The following is a 19,533-nucleotide window of genomic DNA, read 5'->3' as shown; positions in this document are numbered from 1 at the left end:
ATACTATTGTTTCTTTAATTCAACAGATGAAGACACTGAGGCATAAGATTAAATAATTTGCCCAAGGATACACAGGTACTAAGCAAAGAAGTGAAGATTTGAAGCCAGAAAACCTACAATTGCTTTCCTAACCACTGTGGCACTATACACTATCATGCCTCTCTTAGACTTCAACACATGATGCATTGGGTATATAAGGATGCTATTTGGAAACAGCTGGGTAAGATGGCTTATTTATTAAGTATTGTTGAGACAAATACACAAACCATTTGTTTTTGTTTTCTCTAAAAAGCTATTCTCAATATATCACTCCTCTCACAAAAGTAATTTTAGATGAATCAAAGGTTTTAATGCAAAGGAATAAAAGCATAACAGAAGAAAGCATTTTAAAGAATCTTAAATGGGAACTTTCTAAAACATTAAATTCACAACCCAAAAACTAAAAACTGATAGATTCAAGATAATAATTTAAAATCCAGGAAGAGCAAACAAATGCATACTAATTCGAAAGAACAAACCAAACAGGAAAAGCAATATTTATAATATAACCCACAAAGGGCTAATTGCATTAATCTACAAAGATTCTTTATATATCAATAAGAAAATGACAATTCAAAAAAAAATGCAAAGAATTTTATGGTATGTGAATTATATCTCAATTTCTAAAAAAGGACAAAGTACATCAAAAGGCAATTCATGGAAACATAAACATGAATAGTGAACAAACACACCAAAATAAGATCCTGCTCATACTTAACAATGTAAAAATTAAGTAACATTTTTTAACTTTAAAGCAAACAAAAATTAAGACAGTTGTAATATTGAGACAGATTAAGATCTATACCACTTCACAATGAAGGAAACCAGAACTTCTTTCAGAGATTCCAGGTTTGGAACAGGCCTGGAAAATAAGCCTGGAAAACTTGTCTACCAGAAATCAAAGAAGCTACCAGTCATTACTAGCATACTGTCAAAAGAGCATGGGGTCCACTTGAAGGGACTCCTACCGACCAAAAAGTAAAGACAGCAGTGGACTAAAACATACCTCAAAATGTTTAAGTCCAATAATTCATGACAAAACTTCAAAACAAAATGTGCAAAAGCCATCAATCACCCCTTTGCAAGTTACTAGGGCACAAACTCATTAGTCTAAAAATTGGTAAAGGGAAAGAAAGTTAAACATTTACCTGCCTTTCCTATATGAACTAACTAAATACATGATGAGGGCCAAGTTCTTTAGCGAAAAATTCCAATTAGTAAATGCAGAGTAATAATAGAATATTACAAATTCTCTTAAGATAGACTGAGCCCTCTGTCCCAGGAAAAAAAGGATCTAGAGAAAATATCCTTTGGGATTACGAGATTTTTTATTTTTACAATAAACAACTAGTATTTGTAAATGTTTCAAAAACTAAAAAATCTTTTTTTTTTTTTTTTTTTGAGATGGTCTCGCTCAGACGCTTAGGCTGGAGTGCAATGGCACATTCTTGGTTCACTGCAACCTCCACTTCTCAGGTTCAAGGGATTCTCTAGCCTCGGCCTCCAGAGTAGCTGGGATTACAGGTGGGCACCACCACATATGGCTAATTTTTTTGTATTTTTAGTAGAGATGGGGGTTTAACCATGTTGGTCAGGCTAGACTCAAAACTCCTGACCACAGGTGATCCACCCACTTAAGCCTCCCAAGGTGCTGGGATTATAGGCATGACCCACCACACCCAGCCTGAATTATCTTTTCTATTACAATCATTACCATCATTAGCAAATGAAAGCTTTTTTAAATCCTGTTTTTCAACCTTTCTGTCAATATTATAAAAAGCAGATAAAACCTGTAACAAAGCAGTTATAGTACATGTCAAAGTCATTTCTCCCTAAATGCAAGGTTCTATTTCCCAATGACTTCTATTTTCTACTAGAAATTGCATTGCCAATCACCAACAATAGAGCAATATAAACTGTATTTCTTAGTCTATCTGCATATCCTATAGGAAATAAGTGTTAAATTCAGTGTAAGGAATGATCAAATCATCTGTACCTAACTGGTTTTCACTGGAGTCTGGGCATAAACTATTAAAGCCTTTCCTCATTCTGAAAAAGAAAAGGATCAGAAAGCTGCTACACTCCTACAGGTGAGAACAATACAATGCTTACCCATATTTTCCAAAAAGTGAAACCGTCGTTCCTCCTACAGGCACCGCTTTTCCGGGTCCATAAACATCCCATATGGTGAGGGCCACCTGGGCATTCCTGGGCAGGTCAGGGTATTTTACTGGTAGTTTTAGCCATTCATTCCAGCTATGGAAATAAAGTCAACATAAATGTATATACATACACATACACATATATCTTTCTTTTAAATTAACAAACCACACAAAAAGTTTTGGCCAGAGGAAAAGGTTTCAAAGTGTTAAGTTAATACTCTGTAAGATATTATGGCAGTCACCTCAATTTTGCTAAAGACAACTTTCCATTTTAAATAATAGAAGACATAATTGTTTTAATAGAACTCATGAAAAAGAGCTGTTAAATCCTTTAATCAAGAAAATCAGCTGGGCACAGTGGCTCACACCTGTAATCCCAAAACTTTGGGAGGCCTAGGTGGGCAGATCACGAGGACAGGAATTCAAGACCAGCCTGGTCAATACAATTAAACCCTGTCTCTACTAAAAATACAAAAATTAGCCAGGGGGTCATGGCAGACACCTGTAGTCCCAGCTACTTGGGAGGCTGAGGCAGGAGAATCGCATGAACCCAGGAGGCGGAGGTTGCAGTGAGCAAAGATTGCACCATTGCACTCCTGCCTAAGTGGTTAAGCGAGACAGTCTAAAAAAAAAAAAAAAAAAAAAAAAAAAATCAAGAAACTCAGACAACATCAAGAGAATACAATGGTGAAAAAAACCTGGGAAAACATTTCAACCTGTTAGAACTTTTTAAACAAACTGTGATTTTCTTTAACCATTCTTCAAAACCCAATTTTACATTGTGAAGATAAAATAATCAAAATTACTCATACTCAAAAGCACTTCTGAGAATGATCAATCAGGCAAAAAACAACCAAAACAAACCTCCTAGTAGAAAACACCTTTATCACATGAAGTTACCACACTGCTCAAGACAGACTTGTGACTACTTCTTACATGAGAATTTTTTGTTCCTCAAATTATTTCATTAATACTGATAATATTAAGCTATTAGTGCCTTATGCCTTCAATGCCCATCTATATGCATTCTCTCACTAAGAAATGTTTGTTTATGATAATATAGTTAATGACAGCACAGCTTTTTTTAACCCTCTATACATTTATGTAAATTTTCTTATACATTTAAATTTCACATTGTATTCATGTAATAATTTCAATCCTCTTCAAGAGCAGCTGGCTTTTAAATTCCGAAAGAATACTGTGTTGACAATATAAAAACTAATATCTAGCAGACACAAAGAATTCTATTTCTCTGTTTACTCAAAATTATTCTGTTCATTCAAAGTTATTATCTAAGGGACATATCCTAGCCTATGATAAATACATCTGTATTGCTAAAACATTTAACAAAATTTCCAGATACTTAAACAAAAAAATCACTTACATACACCAAATAGAGATGGCTATCAATTTAAGAAAAAGAGCTATTAAATACTTTTCTTCTATGAAATTAAAAAAAAAAAAATTGCATGCTTAAGAAAGCCAGTATCTACTACAGATAGGCTCAAACAACTAAATGAAATTATTTAATTACTAGCCACATGGTAGAGCAGGCTAAAAAGAAAAGCACTAAGCAGTGCCATCTTTTGCCAGGGAATAAACCATGGAGGTTAACTAAAGACAGCAATAAGCGATAATATCTAAAATTGTTTGTTTGGATAATATTGTGAAATTTCTTATCCTGTAATCTGTCCTTTAATGACTAGGAGACAATACCAGTGACCAACTAATTATTTGTCTCAAACCTTTTGCTATCCAACAGCAGGCAACAACACCTCTTTAAATCAAAGTAACTGCACTTAATTGGTTCTATATACTAGGCTTCTGCAGAAGGGTTCTTTTGGAGAAAAAAAAAAAAAAAAAGATCCTTCAGCTAAAAAGTTTGAAAGCTGCTTTAGATATTCTAGAAGTTATAGAAAAAATCTAGTCAGACACAAAAAAGGTATATATTTTGGACACCAGTTTGTTCTCTCCCTCTTCACACATTCATCCATACCCCACCCCCTAACCCTCATTAACCTTAAGATTACATTCATCTGGCAACAATCAAAACATGACAAGATTGCAAAGCCTAAATCTGGATCACCCAATCCCCACCATGTACCTCCATCACGCATACCATTGTGCTAGCACTCAAACTGATGCAAATATTTCTAAATCCTAACTTTGTAATTTTTGAATTAGATTTATATTATACGTCTCTCCAAAGCCACTTTCAAATCCTTTACGACACAATGTGGAATATAAGTGTTCTTTAAAATGTAAACTACTTCCCTAAAGAATAATATTCACATAAGAAAAAACTTAAAAATTTGCAGTTCATACAACTAAAAATGAGAATTTACCTTAAGTGTAATTAAAGAAAGTACAAGTGTCCCTCACGGGATCTCTTAGTATAGGACAGAATAAGACATGATATGACAGACTTGAATAAATTTGGGATGAGTTCCTCATTATTAGAACTCTCACAACTCACAATCAGAAACTCAGAAATCAAACAGATTTAAATAACTGGGAATCTCATACTGCCCCTAAAATACTATCTGAACTAAGGAATGCAAAAATTTGCATAGCAAGAGATCCCTTTATCGCCTAATTTCTTCTTTCCAAGGTGTATAGATCTCTTTTAAGCAAATACTTATAAAGAATAAGGATTAAAGTTTTTACCTCCATTCATTTTAGGATGGCAACTTTTGTTTTGATAAACTACTAATAAATTCAACTTTTGAATACGAAAGAGAAGGATGTATAAAATGTGCAAAGGTTTTCTCTTAGTCTCTTAAAGAGTTTTGTTTTTGATGATGTTGTTTTTGATACAGTCTAGCTTTGTCGCCCAGGCTGGAGTGCAGTCGCTCAATCTCAGCTCACTGCAACCTCTCCCTCCTGGGTTCCAGTGATCCTCCTTCCTCAGTCTCCCATGTAGCTGGGATTACAGGCACCCATCACCATGTTCAGCTAATTTTTGTATTTTTAGTAGAGACAGGGTTTAACCATGTTGGTCAGGCTGGTCAACTCCTGACCTCAGATGATCCGCCCATAAAGAATTTTTTTTAAAAGCCTATTCTCATGGTATTTCACTCAAAATAAGCTGTTTTTCTAAATTTATTTTCTACATAGCTTAGACATTTTAATTTAAAAGTCATTTTAAATAATTTGAGAGTACTTTCCTTAGTAAGTACTTTCACAGTTTAAAAACTACAAATTTTAAAAATTCAAACTTTTAGAGGTCAATCGTGGGAGTTTTTACATTCTTGCAAATATATAATATAAAAAATAATGCAGAGAAGAGTTGGTAAATGGGAGGAGCAGAAAACCTTTAATCCTCCTCTAACTGAGAATTTGCTTTTGCTGTAATTTCCTTTTTTGCCAAGACATGGACCAGAACCACTATACATTTTTCCTTACCAAAATGTTTTTGACCTTCTAAACCTAAATTTGTTATAACTCTTTTGTGAGTAATAGGTGACCTCAAAAATCTAATTAAAGCTTTGAGCTCTGTCCCTAAAAAATACACTAGACACAAAATTCTGCATACACCTCCAGGGGTTTGAAGACTTCCTGATTCCAGTTTGAGAACCTCTGATATAATTAAGGAATTCTGGTCCACTGTTCTAGGTGTGATGATAATACTGTAGTTATGCTTTATAAACAGTTATACAGAAATACTTTCAGTTAAGACATTACGATGTTTGAAAAAGAAAAAAAAAAGACATTATAATGTTTGAGATTTGTTTCAAAATGGTGAGAATACAAGATTGGCCATGAGTTAACAGTAGGTATATAACAGAAACTTAAGCATTCACTGTATTATTCTATGTGTGTAGGTTTAAAATTTTCCAGGCTAAAAATTATTAAATACTTTTAAAGATATATAGATATATTTTTTACATGTGCATGTGCATCTACATACACACATATCTATACACACATACATATACATCTATACACACACATATATAGATCGATATACAGATAACTCTCTACAAAAGACTACTGAAGAAATTATACCATTAAAATAGTTGGTTTTGATATGGCCAGATCACCAGAGTTCAGGCTTCTGCTCTCTGAAAACCCTTCCGAGCCACACGGGGTAACACCTAGGACACTCAGGGTTGAACCCTCTCTGGCATAGTCTGGCTGGCCATGTGGCCACATCCTGTCTTCCATGAATACTCCTTCTTTAAAAGCATACAACCTGTGTATCTTGCACTGAGCCTACCAGAGTGCTGAATAACAATCACTGATCAAACACCAGCACTGCACTATATATATCAAATAAGAAGTGTCAAGAGTAAGTTTAAGGATCCACAATACTCTTCTGAAAAAAACAGGAACTTCATGTTCATTATGTTTACCCTGCATCTTGACAATGTTTTGCTAGTGCACCATGCTGAATAAACCATGAATCTAAATAAATTAGTTTCATATGTAAAATAATAATAAAAACTTTACTGAACAGATGACAACAGATCTCTCTAAAGATCTGAGTGTTAAACATCAGGTTGGACAATATTTCAAACTATCCAGAAGTATTTATGTGTTCAAGAGCACAGGATGGTAAAGAATTTTAAAACGCCACAGATATGTTTTTGGTTTTGGTCATGTAAATCAGTCAAGTACTTACCAAAATCTCAATATGCTAAATACAAAGATAAATCCATTTCCATTTCAATTGCAGTTATAATACTACATGCATAATACTTTTTCTGAGTATATTTCTACTTTAAATTATTTGATCAATGCATATAGGATTCAGAAATTCCTCCATATTCCTACTAAATTATACTTGCCACATCCATAAAGAAAGGTAAGAACAGTCTGGAACATATCGTATGTCAGAAAACCACTTACTTCCATCTTGTACTAAATGCCTTGTAGGATGTTCTCACTGGCAAGGCCAGAGGTTTCCCTTCTGCAAAAACTTGACAAGTAACATAAAGGTCAGAGCACGTCTCTTGGTATAGTCCTGAAAACTTCAACATTGGGTCTTCTAGGACAGCTTTATAGCTCTTTTGTTCTCTCTTCCCTTCCAAGCTTCCTCTGAAAGCACAAGAGTAACAATGTTTTAGGTATGAATTTTTCAAGCATGTACATATATGCATAAGTACTAAAAACGGTTTACCTTTGTGTCAAGGCAATTTTTTGCTACGTAAACAACATTTTCCTGTATAGTAATTTAATGTTACTTTTATATAAGATAAAGGTTTCTTAAAATCCTAACATACCTACTATCAGTCCTATCTTAATCAACACCTTTTTCTATTTTATACTTCTGAATTTTAAACCCTTTCACCAACCCTTAAACTACCCTCTGGAAATCACTAGCTTTCTAGGCCTAGGTTTCACTTTCTTTATTTCAAGTTGACCACTTATTCATCTATTCTTTCAGGAAACATTTACTTATATTAGGCATAGAAGACCAGAAGAAAAGATAAACAATACAGTATTGCAAGAAAATATTAAGTCATTGCTTCTGGGGAGAAAAATTTCCTTTTAACTGCATGTTTTCATTCTACTCTTCACATTTTTTTTTCTAAGCATATGCATTATCTGATCATTTCTTTTAAAAAATTAATAAAAGGTATGTACAGGATACTATCACAGAGGGAGAAACATTTATTACACATCAAGATTACATGAGATACTGTCCCAGGTATTTTATATATTGTTTCTTACATAATTTTTACCATATTCTCATTTTGTAAATGAGGAAACAGAGACTTAAAGATTAAACTCATTATCCAAAGTCACAAAGTAAGTAACAGAGCTGAGAATAAACACTAGGGCAGGGAGGCCAAAGCCAATGTTCTTCCCATTATAGAAAGATAAATCAGTGTCTCAAGGGTACTTAGCCTGGTGTGTGAAAGAGATTTAGTATCCCAGATAGATGTCTTAAACAATCCTGAACAATGCATGAGAGTTAAAGCAAAAGACGCAAAAAGTCATCCCCAAAGGCAAAGAACAGCATATACAAAGGCAAACAGGCAAGATGGTGTGTCTGGAGATGTGAAAGTTGTTTGGTATAGCAAAAGCGTAATAAAGCTCACATAGAGCAGCTACAGATGAAAATGAGAAATAGGGGCTAAACGATGAAACTAAGTAGCCCCCAAGTTCAGTACAGTGCCTGGTCAAAATGAACATTTAAACATCTGTTAATGAAATTATCTGAAGTGAGAGAGTAACATTCTCAGATTTGTATTTGTGATACTTTTGGCAGCAGTGTAAGCGCATACTGGAGAGGTGGAACTGAAAGCAAGAAGACCCTCTTAGAAGACTCTGCACCAAAATAGAAAGGAAAAAGGCATACTAAGGCTGGGCCAGTGAAATAGAAAAAGGAGCATGGAACAAAGAGCAGGCAGATTCAAGACAACTTGGTGAGTGATTGAGCAGAGAAGGCAAGAGGCGGGTGTCATTAAGACTCAAAGATTTCTTTGTTAACAAATTTGATGGATGATGGTATCACCAAAAGAAGTAAGAGAAAACAGTGATCAGAGTTAGAGGGATAAGCAAATGTTGCACTCAATTTTGGACAAGTGCTTCAGGACATCCAAAGTGACTACGTCTTGTGAGTAGTCTGATATTCAATTACTAAATGTAAGTTGTTATTAATACCATAGAAAAAGAAAAAAAGGGCCAGGTGTGGTGGCTCACACCTGTAATCCCAGCATTTTGGGAGTCTGAGATGGGCGGATCACGAGGTCAGGACTTTGAGACTACCCTGGCCAACATGCTGAAACCCTGTCTCTACAAAAAATACAAAAATTAGCTGGGCATGTTGGCGGACACCTGGAATTCCAGCTACTCAGGGGGCTGAGGCAGGAGAATCACTTGAAACCTGAAGGAGGAGGTTGCAGTAAGCAGAGATCAGGCCACTGCACTCCAGCCTGGGTAACAAGAGCGAACCTCCGTCTCAAAAAAAATAAATAAATAAATACTGAATGTATCTGTATTTTACTAAAGGACCATCTGGGCATGGTGGCTCATGCCTGCAATCCCAGCACTTTGGGAGGCTGAGGCAGGTGGATTACTTGTGGCCAAGAGTTTAAGATCAGCCTAGCCAACATAGCAAAACCCTGTCTCTACTAAATTAACCAAGCATGGTGGTGTGCACCTGTAGTCACAGCTACTAGAGAGGCTGAGGTGGGAGGGCTGCCTGGCCCAGGAGGCAGAGGTTGCAATGTGCTGAGACCATGTCACTGCACTCCAGCCTGGGCAACACAGCGAGACCTTGTCTCCAAAAAAAAGGACCGGTTTTTTGGTTTTTCTTTATTTTTAATGTTCAAACATTTCAAAAAATGCATCCATATATCCAAGAAATCCTAAGCATCAAGACTGAAGGAAAGCCCTTTATCAAAACTGATCCTGTATAAACTACTAGTGCTGTATGCTACGGAAAATACCTAAAATGGGTGTATAAAGTATCATACAAAGGTACAGGGTGGTTGTTGACTTATTACTTTCACCATCATCACCACAAACTAAAAAATAAAGGATTTGTCTGCGAAAAAGTGACTTCTGAAAATAAAACGATCATTCAAAGGTGCATCTGACAACTGAGAAAACTTACTTATCACTGCAGGCCTTTGACCGACACACATTTGTTGAATATTGACTGAACATACATAAGAAACGTTTAATTACAGATGATGCTCTGGTCAATAATCTGTGGTAGCTTTGACAACACTTCTATACGACCACCTTAAAAATGACATAATTTCCAACTTCGTCTTGCCCATCCCTCATTATTATACCAGTTCCATTATCCTCACCTCAAGATACCATGCTCTTGACCTTTACTTGAGTCGTGGTGCCCCAGTTTTCCTGCAGACTCTCTTCTCCTATCTTGTTGGTATTTTGCAACTGGCACCCTCATCTTCGACTTACTCCTAACTTCCTTCCCTGCCTAAATACTGCCATACTACCTAGAAGTTCAACCTAGGCCTCTATCACCTCCCGTGCTGCTAATACTACATCATGTGCTCATCTTATTCTTGACTATCGCATCTGCCTGTGTCTACCGCTCCATAATTTCTGAAGCCTTCATTCCACCCTACAAGCCCTGTTCTAAAATAAAGACCGTCCTCTTATTTAGAACGAGACTTGATTTCTTAATTTGCAAAATAAGACAGCAATAAACTCTCAAAAGGCTGCACAGCAAAAAGCTTCAAAGACTGTAAAATACCGTGGAATTTAAGGGCTATTCCTACCGCTGTGCTTCTGACAGAGACCACGTATTCCAATTCTTCTCCGGCAGAGCCTCTCTCCACGATTCACTCTGGCGTGGCTCCCTGGCTACAGCCCTCCGGTGGCAGCCCCCAGTCTGGTCCTAGAGACCAGTCACCTCCTTTCTCCCCCTCAGTCCCAGCAGGCCCTTGCCTCCACGTGCCTACGCTCCAGAAATCCCACTCCCTGTCCCGAGAGTTCTCTTACATCTTAAGCTGGACGTTGATATCCAGGTCACAACTGTAGATGTAGTGAAACTTGTCTGCTTCCCCCATCGCAACGTCGGCAAAGGCACCACTTACAGCAGCAACTTAAGAACAGAAAAAAACAACAGAAATGAACCAGCTGAGCCCCACAACACATGAGCTTCCGGTTCCGCCCTCGCCACTACGCAGCCAATCCCCACCTGGAGCGAGTTTCGACGCGACGGAAATCCGCGCCGGATATATTGTTTCTGCGCATGCGCACAAGTGCCCGCCATCTTGCTTCAGGGTAAAGGTATACCGGGAAACGGCTTATCTGGTTACATTCCAGTTTTCCTGTCCTACCAGCACTTTTTTTTTTTTTTTAAGACAGAGACGCTGTCACTTGAGCTTGAGCTGTACTTAAAACAATGCAAAAGAAAATGCAATTCAAAAAGAATTATAACAGCTTTCACTGGCTACCGGCTAAACAGGTACAAGCACAAAAATTGAAATTTTGACATGTTTAAATTCCAGTGGACTTCCCAAAAATTGTAGATTTGACCAGTAATTTGCTATTTCAAGCAAAGATTTTCTCTAAAGAGTAAGGAAAGGATTAAATAGAGAACAAATAAATCTGGGTTTCATTTTTGATGTTATCAATATTTATGCTACTTTGGGCACAGTATTTGCGTGAATGTTTAAACTGGGTAGATTCAAATTCAAAGTAGGTTTCAAGCCTTAACCCAACTTAGAACCTAGAGGCTTCCTATAGTAACTTTAGATCACAGATCTCTGAACTGTGTCAGCTTCTATATTTATTTGTATAATTATTATAGTCTCACATTGTAATATTCGTTTCCAATTAGATTGAAAACTCTTAGAAAGTAAGAATAGTGTGCCATTTACTTCCGTGTATTGCCCCCTCTTGCTGTCTAATACATTACTGAGTTTAATACTTCCTACTTGTCATTAATGATATTGAATGAAAGTCTCCATTTTCTTTTTTGAATTAATTATTTTTTTTATTTTGAAGCACTGTGGTTTGTAGACAGTCTCCATTTTCTATGTATTTCTTTCTCTTTTTTTTGAGTCGGAGTTTCTTTCTTGTCGGCCAGGTTGGAGAGTGCAATGGTGGGTTCTCAGCTCACTGAAGCCTCTGCCTCCTGGGTTCAAGTAAATATCTTCCCTCAGCCCCACAAGTGGCTGGGATTACAGGCACCCGCCACTCTGCCCAGCTAATTTTTGTAATTTTAGTAGAGGCAGGGTATCACCATGTTGGCCAGGCTGGTCTCAAACTCCAGTGATCCACCGGCATCGGCTTCCCAAAGTGCTGTCTATGTCTTGATTTATAAGTGCTGCATTTTAAGGTGGACATCATTAGAGTATGTGCAAATTAGAATATTGAGGGATTCAAAAAATAATATTTCAAAAAAAGGTTCAAAGGTGTGGAGCTGTTTAACCTGGAAAGGGAAAAAGTGGCTGATGCACAATGCTTTACACAAAATAAGTTCTCAAAAATATTTATGGAAACAAGAAAAGGATTTGGGTAGAATAAAGAAAAACATGATAGTTATCCTCCTGTAATTTAAAATTGAAACAAAAAGAGAGCACTTCTGATTTTTTCCTAAGTATAACTGCCACCAATGGTTGGAACTTAGAGGAAACGTAATTTCAACAAACAATACAAACTGAACTAAATTTCAGAGCCATTCAACAGTAACACAATTGTCACAAGTGCTCTGTTTAAGGCATAACTCCAGCAATGAGAGTGAGGTTTCATGTGAAACCTCGATCTGGAATAAAATATTGACAATGTGTAAAGGACTAAATTATCCTATCCCACTGGTGAATAAATTACTTTCATTATATAATGGTATTTCATGTACAAACCTAAGATAATATGATATACATATACAATGAAACAAATTTATAAACTAAATATAAAAATATCAAATTAACAATCTTTATATAATAGATAGTGGGGTTTTTTGCTGAAATTCTATTGCTTGCAAAGTGATTATGGAATATAGTGTTGACTACTCTTACAGGACTGATCCTTTGAAATTCAGCAAGTCTATACTGCTGTATTCTACATGGCAATTCATTTTTCCAGCCTCTTTTTTCTATTCAAATAACTATGAATTCTTCATTAGTATAACCACCATAAAGTCTTTGGCTTTATCTTGGCTAACACACATCTTTTTGTTTTAAGCCTCACTTTGTCCTTTTCTCATTAGCTCATAACAATTAAAGTAATACTGATTGTTCCCAAAACAGATACAAACACAACACAGGTAAAGGCATGAAAATCAAATGTCCCTACTTAGTTATAACATATTCATACACAGAATCCAAGATACATTAAATTTTTAAAGATTATCAGGAGAAAAAAATTAAAAATGTATTATAGAGGGAAAACTTGACTGTAATTGTATTAAATACATTAATACATCAAGAAAAACTAATGTGCCAATAAGGCACAAGATTTTGGTAAGTCATGGAAGCATGGAAAGAGTTATAGAAACCAAAACTGGTAGTGCCTTTTGTACCGTAAGTCAGGGAAGTGTTGGTTGGTAGTCTTGAGTACCAGAATTCAGTTAGTAAGGCCATCTCTATAAGGGGAAAAGAAGCCTTAGGCATCTTATCTTTTAAAAAGAGGAATGATCTTTTTCCTTCCCATGTGAATTTTTCATGAATCATGAATATAACATACACTTATAATTATGGGATACAATTTGCATTGCAAGAGCCCACAGTGGCCTGTCTGTGGAAAAATAGCTTATAGAATTAGATGTTTTTTTCTTTTTTTTTTTTTTGAGATGGAGTCTGGCTGTGTCTTCCAGGCTATAGTACAGTGGAAAAAATCTCAGCTCACTGCAACCTCTGCTTCCTGGGTTCAAGCAATTCTCCTGCCTCAGCCTCCTGAGTAGCTGGGATTATAGGCACATATCACCCACCCAGCTAATTTTTATATTTTTAGTAGAGATAGGGTTTCACCATGTTAGTGAGGCTGGTCTCAAACTTCTGACCCTGTGATCCACCCATCTCAGCCTCCCGAAGTGCTGGGATTACATGTGTGAGCCACCATGCCTGACCCTTCTTGGTGCTGTAGGCCACTCCAGTGATTATTATATGATCCCATATTTAACTTCCTTTGGAGTTGCAATTTTGGCTTTGTGCTTCTTTTGTCATCTTGTTTCAATTTCTATTTTAATTATTCTAGTAACCAGTTTTAATGATGGCTTAGAAATGTGTTGATTGGTGTGTACCTACGCAACTGTCTTGCATGCTCTGCTCATGTACCCCAAAACCTAAAATCCAATAAAAAATTTAAAAAAAAAAAGAAATGTGTTGATTGTGCTTCATTTCTTAAATTTTTTCTTTCTTTCTTTCATTTTTTCCTGAGACAAAGTTTTGCTCTGTTGCCCAGGCTGGAGTGCAATGGTGCAATCACAGCTCACTCCAGCCTCAACTTCCTAGGCTCAAGCAATCCTCCCACCTTAGCCTTCTGAATAGCTGGGACTACAGACAGGCACCACCATGCCTGGCTAATTTTTTAATTTTTTATAGAGTTAGGGTCTTACTATGTTGCCCAGCTGATCTCAAACTCCTGGGCTCAAGCAGTCTTCCCTCCTCAACCTCCAAAAGTTTTGATACTACAGACGTGAGCCACCATGCCTGACCTCCGTTTCTTCAATTGCCCAGGACTAACATAATGATAATCAGGTTTATTTTTGCCAGTTTTTATGACCCAATTTATTCTCTTTGCTTGGAAATTTTTAAAAATGCACTTAGTGCTTTACAAAGCAACCATCTATTATTGAGCTCCCATCAAGAATAAATGTGTATGATACTATGAGATTAAATTTATCTCATAATTTCTTATTTCTAGTTAAAAAATGCCTTTGTAAGTTTTCTAATAACCATGTTTTAGAACTCAGTCACATGATAGAACAGACAACAGTGCCAAGACACTTGAAAAATCCTAACTCATAATTCAAAACTCTTGGTCATTTCTCAGGTGGCATTGTGAAAAAAGGTGGGCTTGATGAATATTTATATATGATCCTAGTGCAGGAACCCCCTAGTGCCTGGGGGATTCATTCAAAAAGATAATTTATATTAGCTGCAAAAGGGAAAGAATAAAAACACAAGTTATTCTGAAAAAAAGTATACTTGCATATGTGTTCCTTTGCAGTATCTCTGTTATATAACAATGAAGCTCCCCTCTCAACGCCACAAGTGAGAAAAGAAAACTTAGAGTCGAGTGATGTCACTGTCAAACATCTCAGCTATAAGGGAGGAATGAGGTCTTACCTCCCCTAGGAAGTATGGTTAGGTCTTCTGATATGGTTTGGCTCTGTGTCCCACCCAGATCTTATCTCTAATTGTAATCTTCTCACGTGGATCGAAGGAGGTGCCCATTATCCCCATGCCGTTGAGGGAGGGAGGGGATTGGATTATGGTGGTTTCCCCCATGCTGTTTTCCTGATAGTGAGTGACTTTTCATGAGATTTGATGGTTTGTAAATGTTTGCAAGATTTTCTGCTCCTCTCTCTCTCTCTTGCTGCCCTATGAAGAAGGTGTCTTGCTTCCCCTTCATCTTCCACCATGATTCTAAGTTTCCTGAGACCTCTCCAGCCACGTGAAACTGAGTCAATTAAAACTCCTTCCTTCATAAATTATCTAGTCTCAGGTATTTCTTTATAGTAGTGTGAAAACGGACTAATAATATGGGTTTCTTATTGTATAAGCAGTAATTATGTTTAAAATTAAGACACTTTCATTTTTTAAAAAATCTTTCTGTTACATACAGCTGAAAGCATATGATTCCTAATAGTGTTAAAAGGCATTGCATGTTCTGGTTCACGTGGTTCAAGCTCTTTAGAGTTAGTTTAATCAGGAACTCTAAGTCCTGTCAAGTTTAGACCTTTTAAAAGCTGTGCTAGGCTCTGGGAAAGACTCCATTTTTCTCCCTGACTCCTACCAAAGGACTTCTGTTAGATGCATTACAAACCTAAGATCACTGTTTTTTGTTTTTTTTTTTTTTTTTTGAGACAGAGTCACTTTGTCACCAGGCGCCAGGCTGGATTGCAATGGCATGATCTCAGCTCACTGTAGTCTCTGCCTCCCGGGTTCAAGCAATTCTCTTGCCTCAGCTTCCCGAGTAGCTGGGACTACAGGCACACGCCACCATGCCCAGCTAATTTTTGTATTTTTAGTAGAGAGGTGGTTTCACCGTGTTGGCCAGGATGGTCTTGATCACTTGACCTCGTGATCCGTCCGCCTCAGCCTCCCAAAGTGCTGGGATTACAGGCTTGAGCCACTGTGCCTGGCTTTAGATTACTCCTTTAAGGAAGCATCTTCTGATGCCACCTCCCTCCTACAAAACTAGTTGAATCAACTCATTCAAAAATCCATTCCTCCTCGTATTCTTCTTTCACAGCACTTCCAAGAGTGCCTGTCATAATGGTTTGGTTGATGGCTGTCTGGCCCACTAGATCATAAGCTCTGTGAGGAAAAGGTTTGTGTCAATTTTATTTATACTTATGATGGATTGAGTGTTTGTGCTTTCCAAAATTTACATGTTAAAATTAAATCCTCAATATTAAAATATTTGGAGACAGAGCCTTAGGAGGTAATTAGATCATAAGGGTGGAGCCATCATGAACGGGAATAGTGTCCTTATAGAACTTGGCCAGAGAGCTCTCTTGCATTCTTGCCATGTGAGGGTACAATGAGAAGTCAGAGTCTGCAACTCTTAAGAAGGTCTTCACTTGAACCCGACCATGCTGGCACCCTAATCTCAGATGTCCAGCTGCTAGAAATGTGAGCAGTAAATGTTTGTAGTTTAAGCCCTCCTTCCCAGTCTATGGTAATTTGTTATATAGCAGCCTGAGCTGCTGTATAATACACCACTTACCCTACTGTCTACTTTAGTTCCTGGCCTAGAACGCATGTTGAAAATAAGGAAAATCAGAAATAAAATGGTACTTGAAAAACTCCTAACTTTCATGTTAGGTGATTTCCTATGTATTATGTTATTATTTCATCAAATTTTTGAAGTAAATGTTATTACCTTATTTTATAGGAAAGTAATTGTAAGGTGGGTTGCATAAATTTGTATATGATTGATAGCTAATCATAGTGGCAAAACAGTTATGTATGACTTCAGAAGGCATAATATTTTTATCAAACTATGAGGCAATGTTTCAGACTAATCCTGAACTTTTTGCAACAGAAAATAAATGATGAATTACAGTATTTTTTTAGAGTCCTTGGCGTTATCAAGCACTGCCATCGGTCCCTCTGCCTCTTTATAGATTATATTCTTTGGCAAGCATCTTGACTCATTACAGATTAGCCCCATGCAGAGAGGATATTTGGGTTCATTCAGCATCTTGCAGATCATTTTTTTATTTAACAAGTATTTACTAAGAGCTTAAAATGTGCTGCCAACTGCAGCAGCAGTATACTAGACATTGGCTTTCTTCAATCTCACTAGGGAGAAAATAGCTTCCCCATCTGTGTGTAGTGCTTCTGTTACTCCTCTGTGTGTGTTTTCTATGTCCTCATGCAACCTATGCTATCAGATCATAGGTTAGAAATAATTTTATTTAATTTTTCCCGTAAATATTGTGGGATGACAATAACTTGAGACATTTCTAAGAACTCACAGTTATCAGGAAACCCATTGCAATCACTGTATTCTCAGCCTGCATTATGTTTGATCTGCAGTTCTGGTCTGTGTTGTCTTGTGCTTTTACATGCTTCACAGGACTGCCTGGATCTGTGTGCAGTTGTACTTGTCCATTGAAAACTTAATCATCAAATCCATGAAAGGTTACTGACCAATACTCAGACTTGCCTCTCTGAGACAGAAGGAAGAGGAGTATTCAGAGTCTTTGAGTCCATAGGCAATGATTAGTGGCACAAGTAATTCTCCATCATCCCCAGCATCATTCTAAGTTACTTTGCCACCTATGCAGATTCCAGAAGTGCACAGGGAAATAGTGACAGAGGCCCTAAGAAAGAGAAAAGAGCTTTACTGTATCTTAGGAATTTACCTTCAATAATAATAAAAAAGAACAAAATGCTTATGTAAACACTAAAAGACTAAACCCTGAAATGAAAAAGAAAAAGGGAGAAAGAGAAGAATTGTTCTCTTACGAATCTGCTTGGTTTTGAGCTGTGCATTAGTTTAAGAATTCTGAAAGTTAACATTGTTTCCAAGAAGAAAGGACTGCTTATTGGGCTGGAGGTAAGATTTGAGAAGAGAACAGAGAAAGACTCAAATGAAGAGAATGTATATAACAAATGAAACACTGGGGCTTCTGCCTTCTCAGAGAAGCCACTCCAACCAAGGTAGGGTGTGTGGAACTCTGTCTCTTTTTCTGTCTAGAGATGAAACAAAAGTGTTCTATACCAGGGCTCTTCACAGCTGTTAAGAGGAAACAGAGGCTTTCCAGGATCTCATAGAATATATAGAATTGGAGCAAAGTTTTAGTTGTTTTGAAATTATCACTTTTTATGTTTCTCTCAGTGTTTGTTTGAGGATATCATTTTTGAATAATATTTCTCTCTGATGCTATATTCAGATTGTGTCTCTATATTCACCTTTGGTGGTAGAGTTGATTCTTATTCCTTGTGATAGCTATTTCTACAAAGTCACAGTAAACACTGCATTACCAAATACTGAACTGCTGCTAGGGAAATATTGGATTATGTTTCTGCCAGTCTCTGCTAATAAGATTTTCATTAAATGATAAATACATAAACTTGTTTTCTATGTTTTCATATAAAGGCATTTTATTTAATATATACTGTAGATTTGTCAACATTGAACTCATGTCTAGCAGCACTATAACTCAAGCTTGAATGAAGCCTAAGTAACACAGTTTTCTCCATAATGCACGTCACAGCTTTTTTGCACTTAGAAACACCAGAGGGCACTTCTACCACCACATTTGGAGGATGTTTTAAATGAAATCATCAACAAAAAGCACAGAAATGCAAATATATGGCACTGAATAAACTCCCCAAAATATACTTTTTTATAGTATGGGAGCTGAAACAAGAAGGCAGAATGTCACCAGCTTGTTTGACCTCAGCTGGGAACATGCACATCAGGGGTAAATTTTTCCCTCTGCACATGACCACAAATGGCCACAAGTATTGATTTTTGCATTACAAATAGATTTTAGTGACCAAGTGAATTCACAATTATGGAATCTATGAATACTGAGAATCAACTATATTTATTCTCAGAAAGAAATGAAGAGCTCTCTAGACCAGTGTGCTTATGATTCAATAGGGAATCTGACTAAAATGAAGATTCTGATTCAGTAGGTGTGGGCTTATTCAGGAGACCTGAGAGTTTGTTTCTAATAAGTGAGACTAGAACTGCCTTGAGTAGTGCTAATCTCTTATTTCCCATTCCTTTCATTTAGAGGCACAGAAATCGAAACCTGTAGAGATTAAAGTAAATTGCCAAGGGTCATGCTGATAACTATAGAATTGAAACTTGACTACAGTTTTCCAGAAGACTTCATAGAGGAGATGAACCTCTGTGATGCTAACAGGTACCAAGTTAAACTAATGGTTAGGACATCCTAGGAAGCTATGACCTGCTTTGGCTCTTCTCTGCTTTTGCCTTCTCCATTCCTTTTCCAAACCTCTGTTGAGTTTCTTGAAGGCTACCTCTAAGATATGAAGGGTCTTAAGACTTCTTTAAAGAAGCAGAGTTCTTTTCAACAACTCCATGTGGCAAAGAAAAAAACATAAAAGAAGCAGCTTTCTGATAGGATTTCTAATAAGCTCAGATAAGAGTTCATTCCTTTCTTTCCATAAGGCTTACATTTTACTACATAGCTCAATGAGTTGGACCTCTCCCTGTTCAAAACCCTTCAATGGCTAATCACACG

At 36.8% G+C, this 19,533-nt stretch overlaps 1 protein-coding gene across 1 annotated transcript in view; it reads right to left on the bottom strand.

Moving 5' to 3' along the window:
• The window catches only part of PIK3C3 (phosphatidylinositol 3-kinase catalytic subunit type 3), a 130,017-nt gene extending 119,230 nt beyond the window's left edge, over positions 1 to 10,787 (bottom strand). Inside the window, exons 1-3 of the mRNA XM_002757195.7 lie at positions 10,632 to 10,787; positions 7,053 to 7,241; positions 2,152 to 2,295 (exon numbers count right to left, since the gene is read on the bottom strand). Coding sequence (XP_002757241.1) covers positions 2,152 to 2,295; positions 7,053 to 7,241; positions 10,632 to 10,699 — 401 coding nt within the window. The 5' untranslated portion in view covers positions 10,700 to 10,787. The remainder of the gene's footprint in view (positions 1 to 2,151; positions 2,296 to 7,052; positions 7,242 to 10,631) is intronic.
• Between the last annotated feature and the right edge of the window lie 8,746 nt (positions 10,788 to 19,533).

This window comes from Callithrix jacchus, chromosome 13 (genome assembly GCF_049354715.1).
Source record: "Callithrix jacchus isolate 240 chromosome 13, calJac240_pri, whole genome shotgun sequence".
In the NCBI taxonomy this organism is placed as follows: Eukaryota; Metazoa; Chordata; class Mammalia; order Primates; family Cebidae; genus Callithrix; species Callithrix jacchus.
This window is presented reverse-complemented; position numbering and strand designations above follow the sequence as displayed.